The following is a 21,639-nucleotide window of genomic DNA, read 5'->3' on the forward strand; positions in this document are numbered from 1 at the left end:
GGTGCCTAGTTTTAACCATTCAGGACGCTTTCTACGGACCTAATCCAGAATCACTGGGGTGAGCCTCTGAATTACCACCCAGATGGCAACATGTAGGCCGCCTGGTGTTATGTAAAAAGACAACGTGTATTAGATGCTGACAATGGACCAGGCCTGTACCAAACCCTATATATTAGTTACATAGACTCGTTTTTCATATATAGCTTTTTTTTTAATTGTTTTAAATAAACTGCAGCATCATATTGCCCATATCTCCAGAAATTGGAACTAAGTCAAGAATAGGCAGCTTGTATACCCCACACGGTGTGATCCTAAATTATTTCTTTGTCAAACATTTAATAATTTTGCATTTGTTTTCTCATTTGCTGACTGACTGCCTAGAAAGAGAAAAATAGAGAGGTGTGCCCCAGGAGTTCCTCGTGACAAAATCTTACATTCTTGATATTTGAGTTTGAAGCACACCTATGGTTTGGCTACTAGTAAACTTAAGATAAAGGACTATTGTAGTTGGCATGCTAAAGACGGAGACAGGACATTTGATTGCTTATGTTACCCACGTTGCAATATAAACCAACTTCATTTGGCTTAATATTTTAAATCCACTGTATCAGTTGTTATTCAATAATAAACCAGCATTTTTTGTGACATTAAGTGACATTTTCCATATCTCTGTGTTCAAATAAATATCTCTATTTGATGATTTGAAGTTGTTTACAGTGCCATTTAATTCAAGTAAATACATATTTAATCTATTGACTATTTTAGTCAATAAATCTTGCCACTAAAGAAAACTTTGATGCAACTCGTTACCATTTAAAAAAATTTTTTTTAATGTTTATTTATTTTTGAGAGAGACAGAGCATGAGCAGGGGAGGGGCAGAGAGAGAGGGAGACACAGAATTCAAAACAGACTGCAGGCTCCGAGCTTTCAGCAGAGGGTCCCACATGGGGTTGGAACTCAGGAGCTGTGAGATCATGACCTGAGCCAAAGTTGGAGGCTTAACCGACTGAGCCACCCAGATGCCCCAGTTACTATTTTTAATAAGTAAAAAGCAGGGGTGCCTGGGTGGCTCTGTCAGTTGAGCGAGTTCAGTTTGGGTCATGGTCTTGCACCCCACTTTGGGGGCGCTGCTGTCAGAATAGAGCTGCTTCAAATCCTCTGTCCCCCTCTCTCTGCACCTCCCTTGCTTGTACTCTCTTTCTCTCAAAAATAAACTATTTTTTAAAGTAAGAAGTAAAAAATTAGGGGGTGTCTGGCTGCCTCAGTCAATGGATCTCAGGGGTCATGAGTTCAAGCTCCACACTGGGTATAGAGATTACTTAAAATAAAACTTTAGAAAAAGCAGAAAATTAAATTATAAATTGGGGAAAAATGCAGGGATCCTAATGGAAATTCTACCTAGCAGTCGAGAAAATATACCTTGTCTGTCTGTGCGGGTGGAGAATTGTAATATATGTGACTAGCATTACTTACACAGTCCAAACTGAGCTTCTTACATCCCACACCCTAAAAATGGATCCTTCCAAGATCTTCCTTTATGACAGTTAATTTCAGTTTCATTCTTCTGATTGCTCAGGCCTGACTTTGGAGCCAGGTTTGGTCCCTTGACAAATTCTGCTGTCTTTGTCTTTATATTTTCAGAACTTGAATACTGCTCAGCATTTGAAAGGACACTCCTTGATTTCATGGATAATATCAATGGCTTCCTGGTGGGCCTCTTGCTCCTGCTCCTAACCTCCCATAATTTATTCTCAAGGCAGTAGAGTGATTGTATATAGTCTTGGGCATACTTATGTCATACTTTGAGTGTCTGCTATGTTCTAGGCATTCTTGCTGGTGTTTGGGATTAGGAAACAAATTAAGCAATCTGTCTGTTTGGAATTCTAGGGAAGGGAGATAGGGAATAAATTATAAGCATAATAAATAAATTTTATGATAAAAAAAACCCCCGGATAATAAGGAATTTGAGAGCACTGGGGTAGGTGTGGAGGTGAGGGTGGAAGGTTGTGATTTCAAATAGGGTGATCAGTGTGGATGTCTTTGAGAAGGTGACTTTTGAGCAAATACTCGAAGGGGATGCAAGAGGGAAGAGTGTGGCTACTGGAGGAAGAGTGTTCAAGAAAGAAGGAGATAAATAGAGGGTGGAATGATTATACTTGGCAAAAACCATGTGGAAAATGGGAGACCGTAGTGATTATAGTTGAACTATTATTCTAAGGTCCTTGTATTCCTGGGAGAAGAGAAGAAATATGGAGTGATTTTGACTTTATTAAGTGATGCATACATGTTAAACATTAAAGAAAATATTAATAAAAAAAGAACACCAAACCAGTGAAGGGAAAACAATTTTCTCAGCATTTCTAGGACCTCATTCCATTATCTCTATGTATATTTATCTTCATATTCAAACATTTAAATACTAAGTCTCAACATAGCATCCAAAGTGATCCTATTAAATATAAGTCAGATCACTCTGCTCAAAACATTCCAACTGATGGCCTCCCCTGGCACTCAAAGCAAAATTCCAAGGCTATCCTCACAGATAAGGGAGCCTAAGGCAGGCTGACACCCCAGAACCCCACCACCAACACCCCTGCCCCCACCCCTCACCCCCACTGCTGCCAGGTGGGATATGTGGGACATTCCTCAGGCACTCCTGGATGCCCAAGAACAAAGCAAAGGGAAAAACCAATGGGAACTGATAGAGATCACACTCTTGTAGGACAAGAGTCTCCATCAGTTTACAAATGTCTTAGTAAATTATAAGAACAAGGCAATCTTATCAATAGCTTAGCTTCCAGAACCCTATAGACTTGGTTTCCTGGAGCCCTGACTTCACCCTCCTCTCCACAGTGATATGGGGAACAAAGGCAAAAAGGAAATGGTTGGTAAAATTAAATTTCTGTATAACCTGCAGCCATTAAGAAATACTTGAGATAGGCACTCTTTACTATCTTATTGTTCATGCTTTGCTAGAGAAAACAAAACAAAACAAAACAAAACAAAACAAAAAAACCATTAGCTTGACAATAGCTGGGCTTCCAGTATCTTAACAGTCCTCTTTAGCATATGAATGTCCTTTTGGAAAATTCCCCTTACTCTCACCTCTCCCAACTCTTAAGTATGTAGTCAGTCACTCCTTACAACCCCAGTCCAGCTCTTTCTGCCCCATGGACTCAGCCCATCCCCGTGCTTTAATAAAATCAAGAATTCTTGGCTGTCGGCTCCAGACTCCACCACTCTGAAACTGTAAGGACGCAGGTCTGAACCAAACTGACTCCATGACAGGCTTCAAGTTTCCCCTCTGACCTTGGAGGCCTAGGAGTAGGTTTGGCTTCTCAGAATCATTAGACAATAGAAGGGCACACATTACCCAAGGCAGGAGGGACCACCCTTGTAACACCCAATCAGGAAAGGCCAGCTAACACCCTTAACATTTCTAAGGCCTAGAGATAGAAGCTATGATTGGACCCCTGTACCTGTGTCACAATTTCCTGTAACTCCCCCTTCCCAAACCCATAAAGGCCCTGCCCCCACTTTGTTCGGGGCTCTCAGCATGGATCCACTGCGCTGGTGAAGTCTGTGAGCCCGAGTTTAGGTCCGGCCAGCCTGAACCCGTAATAAAGCCCTTTGCTTTTGCATGCGTGACTCGGTCTCCCTGGCGATTTCTGGATTTTGGGACGATATTAAAATCTGGGCATAACAAAACCACATCATTCACTATACCCTTCAAGGCTCTAAATAAAGAGAGCTTTTTCTGATCTCATCTCCTGTTTCTCTTTCCTTTCTTTTCTCTCCTCCAGATACTCTGGCCTCTTTGTTGTTCCTTAAAAAACTGAAAGTACTAATGTCTCTGGGCATTTGCTCATTTCTTTTGCCTAGAACTCTCCCCCAGAAAGCTAGAGGAATTGTTTATAACCTCTTTCACATATTTTCTCAGATTTCATCTTTTCAAAATACCTCACAGTGGTATTTTACCTTAGCCATCCTTTCACTTCCTATTGGTTTGTTTTTCGGCCTTATATTTCCCTATAACCTTTAACCTCATATCATATGTAACTTACTTATTTACATTATCATTTCTCCCCACAATTGAATGTAAGCCCCAAAAGGCTTTACTACTGTGTCCCCAGCATCTCCACAAAGTTCCATATTTAATGAACAAATTAATAAATAAATCCTTTAAGATTCCAATCATTAGTTATTTTTATGAAGTACTCCAATTAGAAGGAATTGTCTATCATTAAATTACCTCATGATCCTAGATTTTGTTATTTTTTTCCCTCTTCCCTTCTGTATTAGTCAGGGTTACCGGAGAAACAAAACTAATAAATGTGTATTCCCACCCACTCCCTTTTACACACACATGTACACACATGGGTTTTAAAGAAATTGGCTCATACAATTGTGGGGGCTGAAAAGCCTAAAATCTTTAAGGCAAACTGACAAGCTGAAGATTCATGTAAGAGTTGATGTTGGAGGGTTGAGTCTGAAGGCTAGAAACTCAGGTAGAATTTCTATGTTGCACTCTGGAAGCAGAATGCTCTGGGAACTTTCTCCTTTTAGGTATAATGGAGGCTTCACCAAAGAGGCATGACTGATTAACTCTGTGGTCATTGATGACTAATTCAACTTGTCTGTCCCTCTTAGGAGGCCTGAGAGCAGGACTGAAACTTCCAACTCTAATCATATGATTGGCTCCATTGGCAACTGGCCTACATCTTTAGGTGCTTTCCATGAGTCACCTCATCACCATAACAAAAGAAGGTTCATTGTTCTCAGCATTTAAGAAAATTCCTAGGGTTTTAGGAGCTCTGTACCAGAAACCTGGAGGAAGATCAAATATATATTTCTTACAAAAAATCACAGTATCACAGCCTCTCCTCTTTTCAAAACCCTCTAATGACTTCCAGTCACATTTATAAAATCCAAAATCTTAGGTTTGGTTCAAAAGACACTGTATAATCTGACCATGGCTAATCTCTGCCCCCTGTTCTACATTCTTCACTGGCTCACTTGGCCTCAGCCATATCCATCAGCTTGTCAAGGACGCTCTATCCTCCAGCCTTTTGCACATGCTATTACCTTTGTCTGCAGAATTCTCCTCAATGAAGCCACACATCATTCTACAACTTCTGTCTGTCAGTGTCTATCCCAGTAACATGTTATACTCATCACATTAATTGCTACCTGAGATGATAGTCTTTATGTAATGTTTATCGCCTCAGATTTTAACCTTCACGGAAACAGTGGTTTTATTTGCTTTACTGCTGTATCTATAGCACCTAGAGCAGCTACTGAAACCTTATGTCTTCAATAAATATTTATTGGCTGAATTAATGAGGGAATGAGCACTCCTTAACTTTCTAATCAGGTTGCATACATTTGTAAGCTTCTTTAGGAGCTATCTTATTCATCATACAATACTAGAGGCTCAATACATATTTTAGACTCAATTTAAAAAGCAATACTAGGTTGGCTTACACACTTTACTTTTTCTAACGCTGGATATATTTGCAGAGAGTAGGTGTTCAATGGATGTTTGCTGATCTTCAAATGCAGGTTACTTTGGATCTGTCAATAATATAGGTCAACACATGGTTAACTTAGTGTTGTTTTGCGTATAAGGAAATTAACTGGCTGTAATAGCAAGCGAACTTTTGTGAGGAACTGTTTTGAAATTTGGCAAAAAATTACAATTTATATGTAGGGGCTAAAGGCAGGCCACCCCAAAATGTGCAACTTTGTTATATTGATTACTTTAAATAACAGTTACTTAAGAAATAGTCAATGCAAAAAGAACACTCTGACCAGCTCCCTGCTTTGTCTCCTCTAAGCAAGAAATAAATCTCCCCTGTGAAAGGTACCACTGCTATACCAGGATGTAAGGAGACATCCTTATCCCCAGAGAAGAAATTAGGAGCTGAGAAGGATATATAAACAACCCTTGTTACTTTTTATTTATTAATTTACTATCCCAGCCCCAATTCTGTTTAGAATAATTTACTAAACTCCTCAAATTACGTTTTCTGTTTTGTCAATTCCTCAGATTTATTGTCTCTTCGCTCCAAAATAGTATAACAACTGCCTGCTTTGGTCATTTCTTTAGGTTTCAGTTTATTATTGGACCCCCATGTGAACCTAGCTTGTTTGGAACCCAACAAATCTCTCAAACCAGACCTTTCCTTTTATTGACGTGGAGTTGATGCCCAAAGACATTGTCTGCAGAGCAAAGAATAAATGAAAATTTCCTGATTCCTAGTCCTATTCCCTTTCCATTGTATTAGTATTTTAATTTATATCTCTCTATATCCCAATATCTATGTACCTATATCTATATATCTCTCTATAATACTATATTGCATCTTGTCTTTTTAAATAATTGCAAGTTCCATGGCCCTGGGTGGCTCAGTTGTTAAGCACTGACCTTGCCTCCGGTCATGATCTATCCTCTTGGTTTATGAGTTCCAGTCCCATGTCAGGTACTGTGCTTGAAAGCCTGGAGCGTGCTTCAGATTCTGTCTCTTTCTCTCTCCCTGCACCTTCTTCTGCTCAGGTTCTGTTTCTTTCTCAAAAATAAATCAACTTTTAAAAAATTTAATAAAAAAAATAAATAATTGCAAGTTCCTTGACAGCGGGCATTACAACATAATCTTGTCCCGCCCCCTCGCCCCCAATATCTCTCTGGGATCTGAACTTCTGGCAGATACTCTATAAAATATGTTAAATAGTTCACTTAAAAGAATTATACAAGTGCCGTGGTGGATCCCGGCCGGGCTTTGGTCCTGTCTCTGCGCCAGAAAAGCTCATATGAGTGAATCCTCTTCCACTTCCCCGCCGGGATTTAGAGGCACCCCGGAATTGGTCCCCGGATGAGACTCGGAGGCCGCCGAGAAGATTTCAGCACCCCGCTTGGGTGAGTACCCCTGCGGGGTCTCTTGCTACGCTGGCTGGGTTGGCCGAGGAACTACCCCACTCAGTAGAGGGCAAGAGGTGGCGTGGAAGGAGCGAGGGATTCGGGCCGATGATCTTTTCCTTGGACTTGAGAGAGGGTTTGGAGGCTCTGCAAGGGGACGCCAGTTGCTAGGCAACCTGCAGACGCGGGCCTGCGCTTGCTGGAGTCTACAAGGAGCTGTGCCTTTCTAGCGAGTCCTGTCTGGAGCTGTCTCAAGAGAGTTCTCGGTGAACTCGCCCCAGTTGATACCTCTTCCAGCCTTCCCACTCTGGACCTGCTCTTTACCTAGCTTGTTGGGTCTAGTCAGGTTGGCTGTCCGGCGTGTCCCACCCCAGTCCTGTCTCCGGTAGGGAGAGGGCGGAGCATTAGTTCTGGTACTTTGCGTTAATGCATAATCTTTCGCAGGGTGGGGGCGGGGGTGTACGGACAATTACTATGTTTGAACTGAAGAATGACTCCAGGTTCATTCAGATGCTTGGGTCTTTCTTAACTATCACCTGGGCTCCAAGATAAACTTGGTCTTCACCTGCCTGGAGGTTAACTACTAAATATTTTTCCTCTCTCTGGAAATAATTATCCTTAAAAAAACGAGAAGAGTGGGAAATGAGTTCTGTTCTTTTTGGTAGCACTAAATGTGGTAAGACCTGGATCGTGATCATGTCATATTTATATGTGGCATTTATATGTGGCACTGTGATCATGTCATTTAGGTGCAGAGAAGGGAAACTAAGAATATTTAAAATGTTGAAAATGTGAACAGGTATTTGACTTTGCATTAATTTATTGACTAAATAAATATTTATTATGTATCTGCTATACTAAGGACATGAGATCCAACTTCATGGTCTTGACAGTTTATTAGAGACATGAAAAGACTTAATTACAGTCCAGAGTAATGACTGGTAAGTCTGGGGGAATACAGGGAATAGGAGGTCCTGCAGAGAGGATTTAAATTATGTTGTTTTTGTTATTTGCAAATGAATTATGGTGATGGAAAGTGACCTGTAGTGACTTGAAATGGCTATCCTGGTTTCCAAGGTTTAGGTAACTGTGTGGTTGGTGTGTGGAGAAAATCACTTAGCGGACTGCTTAGCACCCGTGTTTTAACTTGGGTTTGTCGGTTGCTAATCATCATGGCAAATACAACAGCCTTTGTGATGTGGTTAAAAGCATGTAACAGCCTTCTTTCCCCCCACCAAAGCAATAACCACTTTTAAAACGTTGCTTACTTGTGAAAGATAGCTCAGGAAAAAAAGCCGAATTATTATCAAATCCAATGTTGTGATGTTTTCAGAATATGTTACTGTTGGTTAATAGTCTTCCTGATTTTACTCTTACAGTAAAAATCTAGCTTTAGGGCATCGGGTCTTAGGGGAGGGGGCTGTGGAAATGGGGTTAGGGGAGCCATGTAGATAATTAGTGAAGAACTGGGATGGGACATCTTTCAGTAAGAGGATTTCATTGAGTGTGCAGTAAAACTGCATTTTAATAATAATAATGATGGCTACCATGCATGGAATAACCATGTTCCATATATGTAGGAAGATGAGAAAGGTGCTAACATTAAACTCATTTTACATATTAGAAACATTGGCTCAGAAAGATTAAATTCATAACCAACCTTACCTTATGAGAATGTATCAAAACATGAGGATTTTAATGTCAGTTTGTCTTACTGTATGCTGGCATTATGCCATGCTGTCTTTCCTTAAAAGTTAAAACATTACTATTAAAATACATCCAAGTCTAATAATAGAAAAAGAAAGTATGAATTGTTAAACAACATATCCTCAGTATTTTTAAGGTTGAAATATGAAGTAAAATACTCAAAATTTGAATGACTGAGATATCCATCTGATTTTTTGTGTTGCACAACTTTGCAAGTTGATGAGTTTCAATATTTTCTTACATACATTTTTACCTGTGGTCTCATAATTACTAATAGGGCCATCCACTCTGTTTTGTTCTTTGTATTAAAGAATGCTGTTTGCACAACAAGGTTTTCCATGAGCTTACTCTGGCAACATCAAAACTTCCTAAAGGTTTAGGAAAAGAATAAAGAGAATAAATTTAAATCACTTTGTGGTAGAGAAGTACACGCATTAGTTTTCTATTGCAACTATGAAAAATTACCGCAAACTTAGTGGTCTGAAACAACAAACATTAATTATTATTAATTATTAATAATACTTATTATTATTAACGAATGATTTTACAGTTCTGGAGGTCAGAAGTACAGAATGAGTCCCACGGGGCTAAAATCAAGACGCAAGCAGGGCTGGTTCCTCCTGAAGGCTCCAGGGGAAAACTCATTCCATGCCTCTTCTGACTTGTATAGGCAGCTCTTGCCCTCTCCATCCATTGTGAAAGCCAGCTTTGTAGCATCTTCACTCCTCTCTGAGCTGTGCTGTCTTTTTTACACGTTCTTTTTCTTACTCTGATCATCCTGCCTCCCTCTTAGAAGGACCTGATGATACTTGGGCCTTCTAGTTAATCCAGGATAATGTCCACATCTCAGAATGCTTTACGTAATCACACCCGAAAAGTTCTACTTGTTGTATAAGGTAAACAAACATATTCACAGGGCGCACTGATTCGGGCATGGACCTCTTTGGGGGAACACTATTTGGACTAACATTTGCCCCACATAATGTAATCGCCCCACAAAAAGCTGATTTGAATGAAAGAAGTAAAAATGATTAACCACATGATTTCTTTCCGTGTAGTAGTAGTATGCAATTTGCATGGCTTGTTTAAAATTAGAGTAAGAATTATCATTTGTCTGTGTTTTGCCTTTTCAAAGTATACTGCTGATAAATACGTGAACTTGAATGGACTTAGAGGTTAACGGAGGCGCTGCTTCTCCTACGCGTCAAACTCAGTCGTTCCCTGGAATAAAGAAGCCGCTGCCTGTACGTGTCCTGTGTAGTTTTCCTCTTGTAGGATGGTTCTGACTCCTTCCTTCATGTTTTTATGACTGCTTATACTTATGAATATTTAGGGTCCATATTTTCTACATTTGAAGAATTGAGTAGTCAGAATTGAAGATAATTAATTGAAATGTTGGTCATCGCTTGAATTCGTTTTATTTTTAAAAATCAAGCTTATTGTTTTCATATTATTATCTTAAAAATGATCTGTGTGTATCTGTAGCAAATATAAGAAATAAGAATAGTAGAAAGAATAAGAGAATATCAGTATACATTTTGTGTTAGGTAAGAAGAGAATCTGGGCTTCTATTAAGATTTATTGTTTGTAAACCTTTATAATATCACCATTGCATACATAAATCATCGATTAAGCACAATTTACGGCTACTTTGTCCTTGTTTTCACCACGGAATTCGATAAATATAAATTTTAGTTTAGAAATACATAAAAGTGATGTATATTCATATTTCCTTGTTATTCTTATTATTCTAAATATTGAATGCCTACTGCTTATCCAGACACCATGATAAATGTTTCAATAACTTATCACTTAATTCTTACAACACACTTTTGAGGTATATGTTATTATAAGTGGAAGAATTGTGGCTCCTGGAGATTAAGTGACTTGCCAAGATTTTGAACTCCAGTTCTGACTTCAAGATCTGTGCTCTTTACTCTGTGTTTAGCTGTCTCCCTTATATGAACGAGTTAGTGCTTTGGGGTTTCTTATGATTCATAATATTATGAGTTAAATCTGAATTACTTGGTTATTTGAATCAAAGCAGCTCTTCTTGTCAAAATATCAAGTACTTCAGCCTTTTCCACTTCAGCTTCAGCTTTTTTCTTGATTGTTAAGAAAAGCTGAAGATTTAAGTTCATTTAATTTTTTTTAAGTTTATTTATTTATTTTGACAGAGAGAGCAATCAGGGTAGGGACAGAGAGAGGGGAGAGAGAATCTGATAGTGCCGAGCCCGTTGTGGGGCTTGAACCCATGAATTGCGATATCAGACCCGAGCCTAAATCAAGAGTTAGGTGCCTAACTGACTGAGCCACCCAGGTGCCCCTCAAAATTTAAGTTCTTAAAAAAAGGATTTCTATTACTAACCTTTTCCTGCTCAAATAATATCATCTTTTAATCTTTATATTAGGAAGGTCCAGCTGGTGGTGGACTTATTAGCAAACAAGTTTATATTTATCTCAGAGTTTTTGTTCCTGAAGGAAAAAGTAATCCTAGATATCCAGGTTATTGTCTCTTCAAGTTCATCAGCACAGTTTCAATTTTGTAGCTATCAGCTGCCATTTCTGGAGTGCTCGAAAAGCTAGAATCAAAAGTGAGAAATGACACATATTCTTTTTTTAAAAAATGGTACTTAATGCTTCAAATATCATTACAGGGGCACGTGGGTGGCTCAGTCAATTAGGCATCTGACTTTGCTCAGGTCTTGATCTCATGGACAGATCAGAGCCTGGAGCCTGCTTCAAATCCTGTCTCCCTCTCTCTGCCCCTCTCCCATTCATGCTTTGTCTCTCTCCCTGTCTCTCTCAAAATTAACAAAAACATTTAAAAAAAACACCAAATATCATTACAAACATGAACAACTGGTAAATATGTGTCGGAGATAAGGATATAAACACTTGTTCAGCCCCACTGATAACCAGGGGAATGAAAATTAACATGATATACTTTTATGCCTCTCTTAAATTAGAGGAAGAATGTAATATTGAAATACTCCGATTTAGAACTGGCCCATTCTAAACGGGTACCACAAGGGGAAGTGGGTGGGGAGGCGGCTGAAACAGGTGATAGGGGTTAAGGAGAGTACTTTTGATGAGCATAGAGTGATATATGGAATAGTTGAATCACTATATTGTACCTGAAACTAATATAATACTAAATGTTAACTGTACTGGAATTGAAACAAAAATGTAATAAAATAAAAAGATACTCCTGACCAAAACATCAATGATAATTCACAGTATTAAGTGATTATCATTTATATTAGTTGATTTCAATTTACATTGTAATAGTGACATTAGAAAAATTAGCCCAAGGTGTATAGAGTTTTGAAAATACAAAAGTTTCTTTATTAATATTGACTCATGCTGCTGTTTTCAAATCTACTTTGTTAATTTGTTTGCTTTTGAAGTAATTAGAAAAGCAGGATATTACATAGAAATCATCACCTCTTTGCAAAACTTTTAGGAGTTGAATTTCTGAAATGCAGAGGCATTGATTATAATGTTTTATTATGTTCTTTAGAAAATGAATAGTCTAAATTGAAATTTTATAGAATCAAACATAAAAAAGCCCAAACACCTCCCGAAAAGCCTGGTACCACATTTCTGGAAACAAGATTGGCAGTGTGTATTGACTTACCAATTTTTTCTAATGATTTGATGCAAATAATTGCATTCCTGGAATCTATTCTATGGAAATAGTCTGAAATATGGAAAAACTCAAATAAAAAAAGGTATTTTTTAAAAGTGTTTTTTAAATAATGAAAAAATATTAGAAAAGTATGTAACAAATGAGAAATGCTAGACAAATGATGGCACAACCTTTAGATGGACTATTCTATAGACTTAAACATGATTTTAAGGGGTAACATAGAAGTAACTTAAAAGGTGAAAAAGACAGTATAAAAGTCATTACAAATTTGTCTAAATTTATAGAATCTACACTAAGAGTGAGCTCTAATGTAATGGATTTTGAGTGATAATGATTTGTAAATGTTGGTTTATCAATTATAACAAATGTACCACTCTTGTGAGGGGGAAGGCTGAGGCGCCTGCGTGGCTCAGTTGGTTAAGTGGCCGACTTTGGGTCAGGTCATGATGTCGTGGTTCGTGAGTTCTAGCCCTGCATTGGCCTCTGTGCTGACAGCTCAGAGCCTGGAGCCTGCTTCAGAGTCTGTGTCTCTTCTCTCTGCCCTTCCCCTGCTCATGCTCTATCTGTCTGTCTCTCAAAAATAAACATTAAAAAATAAAATAGGGGCACCTGGGTGGCTCAGTGGGTTAAGTGTCCAGCTTTGGCTCAGGTCATGATCTCATGGTCTGTGGGTTCAAGCCCCGCATCGGGCTCTGTGCTAACAGCTCAGAGCCTGGAGCCTGCTTTGGATTCTGTGTCTCCCTCTCTCTCTGTACTACCCATGCTCGCACTCTGTCTCTCTCTCCTTCAAAAATAAACATTAAAAATTAAAAAAAAAATAAATAAAAATAAGGGGGGAGTTTATCCATATGTGCGATCAAAGTGTTATGAGTGCCCTGTTTCAATTTCAACACCTTCAACTAGCAATGCTCCACAGCAATTAGGTGTCCTACAATTCCACTCACTTTTGACACTATCAACTCGGAGATAGCATCAGGTTCCACAGGTTAAAGGCTCAGTTTTAAAGGCTGCACACCGCCCCAACTTCAAACAAGCCCCGGTTGTTACCTGTGCTTCTGACTGACTGGCTACAGGCTGGGGGTTCCAATGACCTCTGCCAACTCAGGATGCCAATGCCAAGTCCACACTGATGCTCAGATGTTGGTACTTCTGACCGACAGGCTATGTAAGTCAGAGGTTCCCACAGCCTCCTCCTTGGGTTTGATTAATTTCCTAGAGTGGTTCACAGAACTCAGAGAAACATGTTATTGCCAGTTTATTATAAAAAGATATAACTCAGGATAGCAAGATAGAATAGATGGATATGGCAAGGTATGGGAGGAGGAGCACGAAGCTTCCACGCTCCCTTGAGGCATGCCACTCTCTCAACCTCCATGTGTTCACCAACCCGGAAGATCTCTGAATTTTGTCTTTTGGGTTTTTATGGAGGTTTCATTACATAGTTACGCTTGATTAAACCATTGCCCATTGATTAATTAAACCTCGAGCCCTCTTCTCCACTCCCTGGAGGTCAGGAAGTGGGACTGAAAGTCCAACTTGCCAATCACAGGGCTGGCTTTATTGGTGACCAGCCCTCACCTTTAGGAGCTTTCCAAAAGTGACATTATTAACATAACAAAAGACATGTATTTCTCTCAACTGTGAGAAAAGTCCCAAGGCTTTGGGAGCTGTAAGCCAAGGAACTGGACAACTCCAAATGTATATGGGAAATCTCTTTTGGTCACATTAATGTCCAAATGTATGTTTCTTACAAATCATTATATTACAGGGGATATACAGGAAATATTTGTACCTTCCACTTAATTTTGCTCTGAACCTGAAACTTCTAAAAAAATCTATTTTAAAAAGGGATAAGATATAGAGATACTCAGCTTTTAAAATAAAGGGCCAGCTGAGGGCGCCGGCGTGGCTCAGTCAGTTGAGCCTCCAACATGATTTTGGCTCAGGTCATGATCTTGTGGTTTGTGGGTTCAGGCCCTGTGTTGGGCTTTGTGCTGAGAGTGCAAAGCCTCCTTTAGATTCTCTTTCTCCCTCCCTTTCTCAAAATAAATAAATAAATAAGCTTTAAAAAAGTAAATAAAGGGCAAGCTAGTAAATAATTTTGGCTTTATGGGCTGTTGTCTGTTGCAATCACTTACCTCTGCTGTTGTAATGAGGACACATAGACAATTCATAAATAAATGAATGTGGTTATGTTTCAATAAAACTTTATTTATAAAACAGAGTTGGACCATAGTTTGCCAACCCCTGGCCCAGGGATTTATAGGCTGTAATTTGTCTTTATTCTGGAGTGACTAGCACAGTTTTGTTGGAATTAGACAAGAAAAGTAACTGCCATTATAAAATAGGCCTATGATATTAAAAGTCAGAACACTTTCTGGGGTCTCTTCAAACACCTTCTGCAGGGGATGGGGATGCCTGTGTGCCTCAGTTGGTTAAGTGCCCAAGTCTTAATTTTGGCTCAGGTCATAATCTCAGTTTTCTGAGATCTAGCCCTGCATTGGGCTCTGTGCTGACAATGCAGAGCCTGCTCAGATTGACCAAAATGAACCAAAACTTACAGTGCAAGTATTCCCTTGGAGGTTGCAAGCTTCTATCAGACTTCAGAGCTCCGAAATAGTTAACATCAGACAGATTCTGCCACTGCAGTTACTGTCTAGGTAGGGAGAGAGGTTTTTGGTGCTTTCTACTCTGCCATCTTCCTAGAATGCTCCTGCCAGATATACTAACTTTCGTGCTCTGTTCACCTGGAGAGGCTCATAATGCACTGCCAAAGCCATCTCATTCTCTTGTTTGATTCATTGGCCTCTGTTAGTGAGGTGCTTGGTTTTGCAGCCAGACAGATGCCAATATTCTGAGAGGCCGCCTTGTGTATTTTAAAATTGTTATACTGGTAGGTATTGGCTCTCTCTTCTCTCTGCCCCTCTCCTGATCTTGTGCACGCTCTCTCTTTCTCAAGATAAATAAACACTTAAAAAAAATAAAAGACTTTCTGGGGGATAATCATGGTGATGATTATGACAACTACAGTTATATTCTATTTAGATTTTCTTCCTAAAGTTAGATTATATCATGCTGCTTCCCAAGTACAATTAAGACAATCTTTGATATGTGATAGAAATATGCTGCTACTTTACACTATGATGTATTTGTTATAGATATACAATTGACCCTTAACTTGTTCGAACTGCACGGATACACTTATATGCAGATTTTTTCCAATAAATACAATATAGTACTATAAATGTATTTTCTTTTCCTTATGGTTTTCTTAATAACATTTTACTTTCTGTAGCTTATTTTATTGTAAGAATGCAGTGTATAGTACATATGACATATAACATGTGTGTCAATTAAATACATTCCCAGTCAACAGTAGGCTAGTAGTAAAGCTTTGGGCAGTCAAAAGTTATACGTGGAGTTTTGACTGTATGGGGGAGGTAATTAGTACTTTTAACCTCAACATTGTTCAAAGGTCAATATATTACATATATTCTAATTAACTGATCATTTTGTGATCTTATGTTTCTACATTTTAACTTTTTATTAGGATAGTATTTAAAACAATGCCATATTAGTAAAGTCTATTCTGAATTGAATTTGTTTTTCTTTTTTGGTCAATTAGAGTGATGAAGCTCAGTCTTGAATGTAATTTAAAAAATTATTTATTTATTTTGAGAGAGAGAAAGAGCATGGGGAAGGGGCAGAGAGAGACAGGGATGGAGAGAATCCCAAACGGGCTCTGTGCTGTCAGTGCAGAACACTATGGGAGGCTCAAACCCACGAACTGTGAGATCATGACATGAGCCAAAATCAAGAGTTGGACGCTTAACAGACCGAGCCACCCAGGTGTTCCTTGAAAGTAATGTCTATACTTATTATCAGCATCACAAAAATGACCAGTTAGATAACATTTCAGAAGTAAACCGGAGTGTTGATAGAAGAATTGTTTGCTGTACTTATAAACTTGAACTTTCTCTATGACTCACATATATTTCTTATTCTATGGTGGCTGAGCTTACCCTAATTTTCATGTCTTTGCACAATTTTTTGGAAATGATATTGAACATCTACAAATGTATCCATGTATGTATTTGTCTCTTTGCTTAAATCCTGCAGTTTTTCCTCACCTTTAGGACAAGGTTGAAGTTCTTTGACTTGTACCATATAACAACTATGGCCACTGCCTCTGCACACTCTGGATTTCAGCCCTGTCCAGCTGCTAACTGTGGGCTAGTGCGGGATGAGTTGTTTCCTGGCTAAAGCAATATTCTCCTTTTTGCCTTTATCTGGCTAACTCCGACTCATCCTTCAGAGTTCCATTTCAAGGTTACTTTTTTTTGTTTCTGAAAAGCTTCCTCAGTTTCCTAGCCTTGTTGGGTAGCCATGCTATAAGGAATTGCTCTGTCCTAGCACGTGTATTTTCACACTACTGTTTGTTTGAATGAATTCTTCCCCACAGACAGGGCGCTATAATGGTAAAGATTATCTGTATTGCTTATCATCCTATTTCTGTCTCTCAAGCATTGTAGGGGGAGCTTTAATAAATATTTCTTCTGTGAAGTTTCTGAGAAAATAATAATTGGCCTTACTGAATTGACTCATTGCTGATCTTTTTTTTTATACATACTGATTTTTTTCCCTTCTTTTAATTATAGCAAGGACGGACTACCAAATCATGGGCAATCCAGAATCCTTGCCAACCTTTGTAAGTCACATTTCTTCACATTTGAGCTATTCATTGGGCAAACATTTATAATACGTTAACAAGTTAAAAAATAATAAAAATTTTATGTGTGATTGTGATTGTGAACCACAAAAAAATTGATGTGCATGTTCATGGCCTGAAAATTTCTATGCCAAAATGAAAGTAGGATGATAGGATTGAGGGTATTACTTCTCTTGTTTTTTATTTTCTTTAGTATTCTTACATTTCCCTGAAAAAGTTAAACTGTTGTTTTATTTAGAAAGTTCAGCTAAATGAATTTATTAAAGAAATATATGAAATTTTGAATTTTAAAACTGGGATAGTCAAAATGAATTTAATAAGAAGTATCTGTGGCTTTAGTCTTATCTTGAGGAATACGACAATTTTATCCATCTTATTTAAATAATTTTAGTTTGGGACCGGACCACGTTAATTTCTGATTTATATTGTATATTTTTGCCTTTTAAAATTTGGAAGAATATGAGTTTTATATTCTTTCAAGTATTTTAAACTATAGGGCTTATTAGGTAACAGAAGTTAAAAACCTAGTAATTTTTAGGCTGAACTATAGGAAATTGATAGGTATCAGCAATTTCATGTGTTTCTACGTAACAGATACCTCTGTGCTCATGTCGACAAAGAATAGAGGTGGGTGCAAGCATTAGATACAAGATAGTCAGTATGAACTGACAGTCATTCCTGTACCTGTTAAAGTTTAACAACTGGTTTTCTGAAAGTGTACTATAAGTTTAATTTAAATTTTATTTGTTAATCATAATTAAACTTAAGTATATTTTAAGTTGGTTATAAATTTCACTGCTATGGAGGATATATAGTAAGCAATTTACAAATACTAATAAAATACATAAACTCTCTTTTGGAAATTCCATGTAGCCAACTAATTCTCACAGAATGCTTTCTTTGTTTTCTGCTGAATTCTTATGTCTGCAGCTGATGAACCAGTGTAGTTCCATTTGTGAATGTTGGTTGATATTTTCATTTATTGCAAAGTGACATAAGTGATTTCTTTCTTGACTTAAGTAATAGTTTTGAATAATGGGACAGTATTTCCTCAGTTTTTTATTATTTGCAATGTGTCAGTTACAGATATGATACACCTTTTAAACATTTTTAAAAATTTTTATTTATTTTTAATTAAAAATTTTTTAAATTTATTTTTGAGAGAGAAGGAGACAGCTTGAGCAGGAGAGGGTCAGAGAGGAAGGGAGACACAGAATTGGAAGTAAGCTCTAGGCTCTGAGCTAGTTGTCAGCACAGAGCTTGACGCGGGGCTCGAACCCACGAACCGCAAGATCATGACCTGAGCCGAAGCAGGACGCTCAACCGACTGAGCCGCCCAGGGGCCCCTGATACACTTTTTAAGTTTAATTTGTACCGTTAATGTTTTCTCTACTATTGTTTTAAGTCTCAGAAATCAACAGAATAATAAATCAAGTCCTGAATCATAGCATTTGCCAATTTCTGTGTCCGTCATCCTGCTGTGGCTGATTTCAATCGATGTGTAGTATCCCTGAATACAGACTTGGAAAGAGAGGCACACCATTATACCACCACACAAATACCATAGGTGTAAATAACTTATAGAACATAGATAATAGTGAAGTAAAGTCATTAAGAAGTGATAACTTCAAATATTTATTACCTTTGTTTTTAATATAGCTTATTTAATTATAAATTTAATAATGCTTTGTTAACTACTAGCTCAAAAACTACTAAACATTTATTTAACAGAAGCCTTTCACAGCTGGTAGGTGCAGCACCTCACTGGCTTTAGTGTTCCTTTTTATATAAGGTGAGGCATTTATGATTTGTAACTATTAAAGCTTCATTTTAAAAAGTTATGGGATGCATAGCTTATTTCTTTCAGGGTTCCACGACTTGATTTGGGAAGCCTTCTTGATTCTGATGAGGAGGTAATTTTTACTTGATATTTACTATAATAAACGTTTGAACACAATATTGCGTATAGCACATAATGTTATTTAATTTTATGTTAGGATGGTTTTTCATATATCCCACTTTGTACTGCGCATATTCATTTTAACCCACCAGATTCATCTTCTGCTCTTAACTGAGTCACACCATGTCAAATACCACATGCTCAGCATCGTCTAAACCAACTGGTTAGTGTTTATTTTTTATTGGCAACCTTCAGAATGATAATGTGCATTTAAGCACTGTATTTAGTCTGGAAATTTTATTATGTTCAGTCTACATTTTGTCCAGTTTAAATATTTGATATATTAACATCCCCAATGATCATGTTGATGAAATAATTTTACTTTGTTTTGCATTTTTCTCACATGGTGATGGTATTTTTAAAATGTCTTATGAAAATTAGTAAAGTACAAGTTTATCCTAATAGAGAATCTGAGAATTTAAAAAGTTTGGTAGAATATTAGATCAGATCTTGCTCATTTCACAATGTGATTTGTCTCTTGGAAATCGATTCCTACTTTGGGCAACCAGTATGCTATGGAGTAACTATAGGTAACTATACTTATTCCAAGATATCTCCTTGGGACACATTTATACTTCAAACAATATTTAGTGTTGTATTTCATATTATGAACACAAGTTCTGACCGGTTTTCTATGAGGAGGGCTTGCTCCTCTCTCTTGGTTAGTCTTTCTCTTGTGGTTGGTTCTATTCATGTCCTCTTCAGTCCCATTTTGGATAAATTCCACCAATAGTATCCTCGTCTGTATCTTGCTATATTTTTTACCCGGAAACTTTGTTTTATCCTTCTCTAGGTGAGACTTGTATATTATCAACACTTGCCAAGGATTGTGTTGCTTCAGCCTTCTTTTGTAGTGGCTGTCCCTCTTTGGGCCAATATGTATGTCTTTGTGTTTGCTTAGTACTCCTTTTAGACTCCTCTTATCCACTGACTCTGCTATTGCTTACTCCCATGGAATGTGGCAGGGAACCAAGTGATACCAGCAGGTAGAGAATCGGAAATTCTGCAAATGTCAGCCAGTGCTTCTTAGTGTTAGCGATCTCTAATTCCTCGTATTATTCTGGAAGGAATGATTGTCAATGGAGTTTTTCTCAGGCAGGAGAAAAAGGCCTATCTATACCTCCTAAGAAGAAAGCAAAGTTAATTTGTGTTTTCTCAAATTATTTTAGAACCAGGGCTGATCTTCAGCTGGGAAACAAGGTACAGGTTTCCTGGTATTTATGATCAATGCCCATTTTGAGCGATTCTGCCTGCTTTGATTGCTCACAGATGCTGTACCAGCTACATGTTTTATATCACCTGTTTAGAATGTAGGTCATAATGGTCTGCTTCTTAAGCATACATATTAAGGTAAATGATAAACCTGTTCATGTTAATGAGGAAAATTAATAATTATTTTGTTTTTTTCTGCTTTTTTTTTTCTGGTGGATAACATACTTTTTATTTTTATATCTAGGAGCAAGACATAATACCTGAAAACTTGCCAGAACCAACAAGCAAATATAAACTAAAATATCAGCAATATAAAACTGAAAGGAAAGAAGGATATAAACAGTATAGTCAGAGAAATGCAGAAAAGACAATGCCACGTATCACACAGCGGTCTCCAAGAAACAAGGTAGATGACAAGGTAATGTATGAGACTTCATGAAATTCTGATGAAATTTAAAAAAAAGAAAAAAAAGAAATTCCATGTATCAGAAAAATCTTTTTGTCTGGTATGTCTTGCTGTTAGTCATAGTAAGTATAGTAGCCAACATTTGTTTCTGTGTTCTAGGGACTATTTTAAGTATTTTGCTTGCATTAACTAGTTTATTCTTAAGAACACTCTAAAGGTTTATTTTTGTTTTCAGATGTGAAAACTCTAACCATATGACTTAGTCATCTTTTTTTCTGTTAGTTTTTCATTATTTTGGGATTGGAACTAAGACACTATTATAAATCTGTTTTTAAAAAAATTTTTAATGTTTATTTATTTTTGAGAGAGAGAGAGAAAGACTGAGTATGAGCAGGAGAGGGGCAGAGAGAAAGAGGGAGACACAATTCAAAGTAGGTTCCAGGCTCTGAGCTGTCAGCAAAGACCCTGACGGGGCTCGAACCCACAAACTGAGATCATGACCAGAGCTGAAGTCAGACACTTAACGAACTGAGCCACCCAGGTGCCCCTATAAATCTGTTTTTGATGTGGCTATCTTGAACTCTCACAGTTCTCTAAATTAAAAAAATTTTTAATTATTTATTTTTGAGAAAGAGAGAGAAAGAGAGACAGAGCACTAGAGGGGGAGGGGCAGAGCAAGAGAGGGAGACACAGAATCTGAAGCAGACTCCAGGCTCTGAGCTGTCAGCACAGAGCCCAACACTGGGCTCAAAACTATGAACCGAACTGTGAGATCATGACCTAAACTGAAGTCGGGTGCTTTAACCGACTGAGCCACCTAGGCGCCCCTCACAGTCTAAATTTTAAAGTTGAAAAATGATTACAGATGTTGCAGTGACCCCATTTTATTCTAAAACTGTCATCACTCCCTGATTTTCTTTGCCTCATGTTGGGAGGTGTTTTTTTTAACATAATGAATTGTTGAAGTTATGCTTTTATTTAATATTAATTAGGTGTAAATTCCACATTCATGAATATGAGCGCAAATTAACCATAATATATTTAATGGCTTTAATA

The 21,639-nt window shown here is 37.8% G+C and overlaps 1 protein-coding gene across 1 annotated transcript in view; it reads left to right on the top strand.

The window, feature by feature from the left end:
- The first annotated feature begins 7,141 nt into the window (after window positions 1–7,141).
- Window positions 7,142–21,639, top strand: part of CAPS2 (calcyphosine 2) — a 47,299-nt gene continuing 32,801 nt past the window's right edge. The window contains exons 1-5 of the mRNA XM_029954624.1: window positions 7,142–7,263; window positions 9,760–9,868; window positions 16,935–16,984; window positions 18,873–18,918; window positions 20,422–20,595. Coding sequence (XP_029810484.1) covers window positions 9,788–9,868; window positions 16,935–16,984; window positions 18,873–18,918; window positions 20,422–20,595 — 351 coding nt within the window. The 5' untranslated portion in view covers window positions 7,142–7,263; window positions 9,760–9,787. The remainder of the gene's footprint in view (window positions 7,264–9,759; window positions 9,869–16,934; window positions 16,985–18,872; window positions 18,919–20,421; window positions 20,596–21,639) is intronic.

This window comes from Suricata suricatta, chromosome 10, assembly GCF_006229205.1.
Source record: "Suricata suricatta isolate VVHF042 chromosome 10, meerkat_22Aug2017_6uvM2_HiC, whole genome shotgun sequence".
NCBI classification, from domain to species: domain Eukaryota; kingdom Metazoa; phylum Chordata; class Mammalia; order Carnivora; family Herpestidae; genus Suricata; species Suricata suricatta.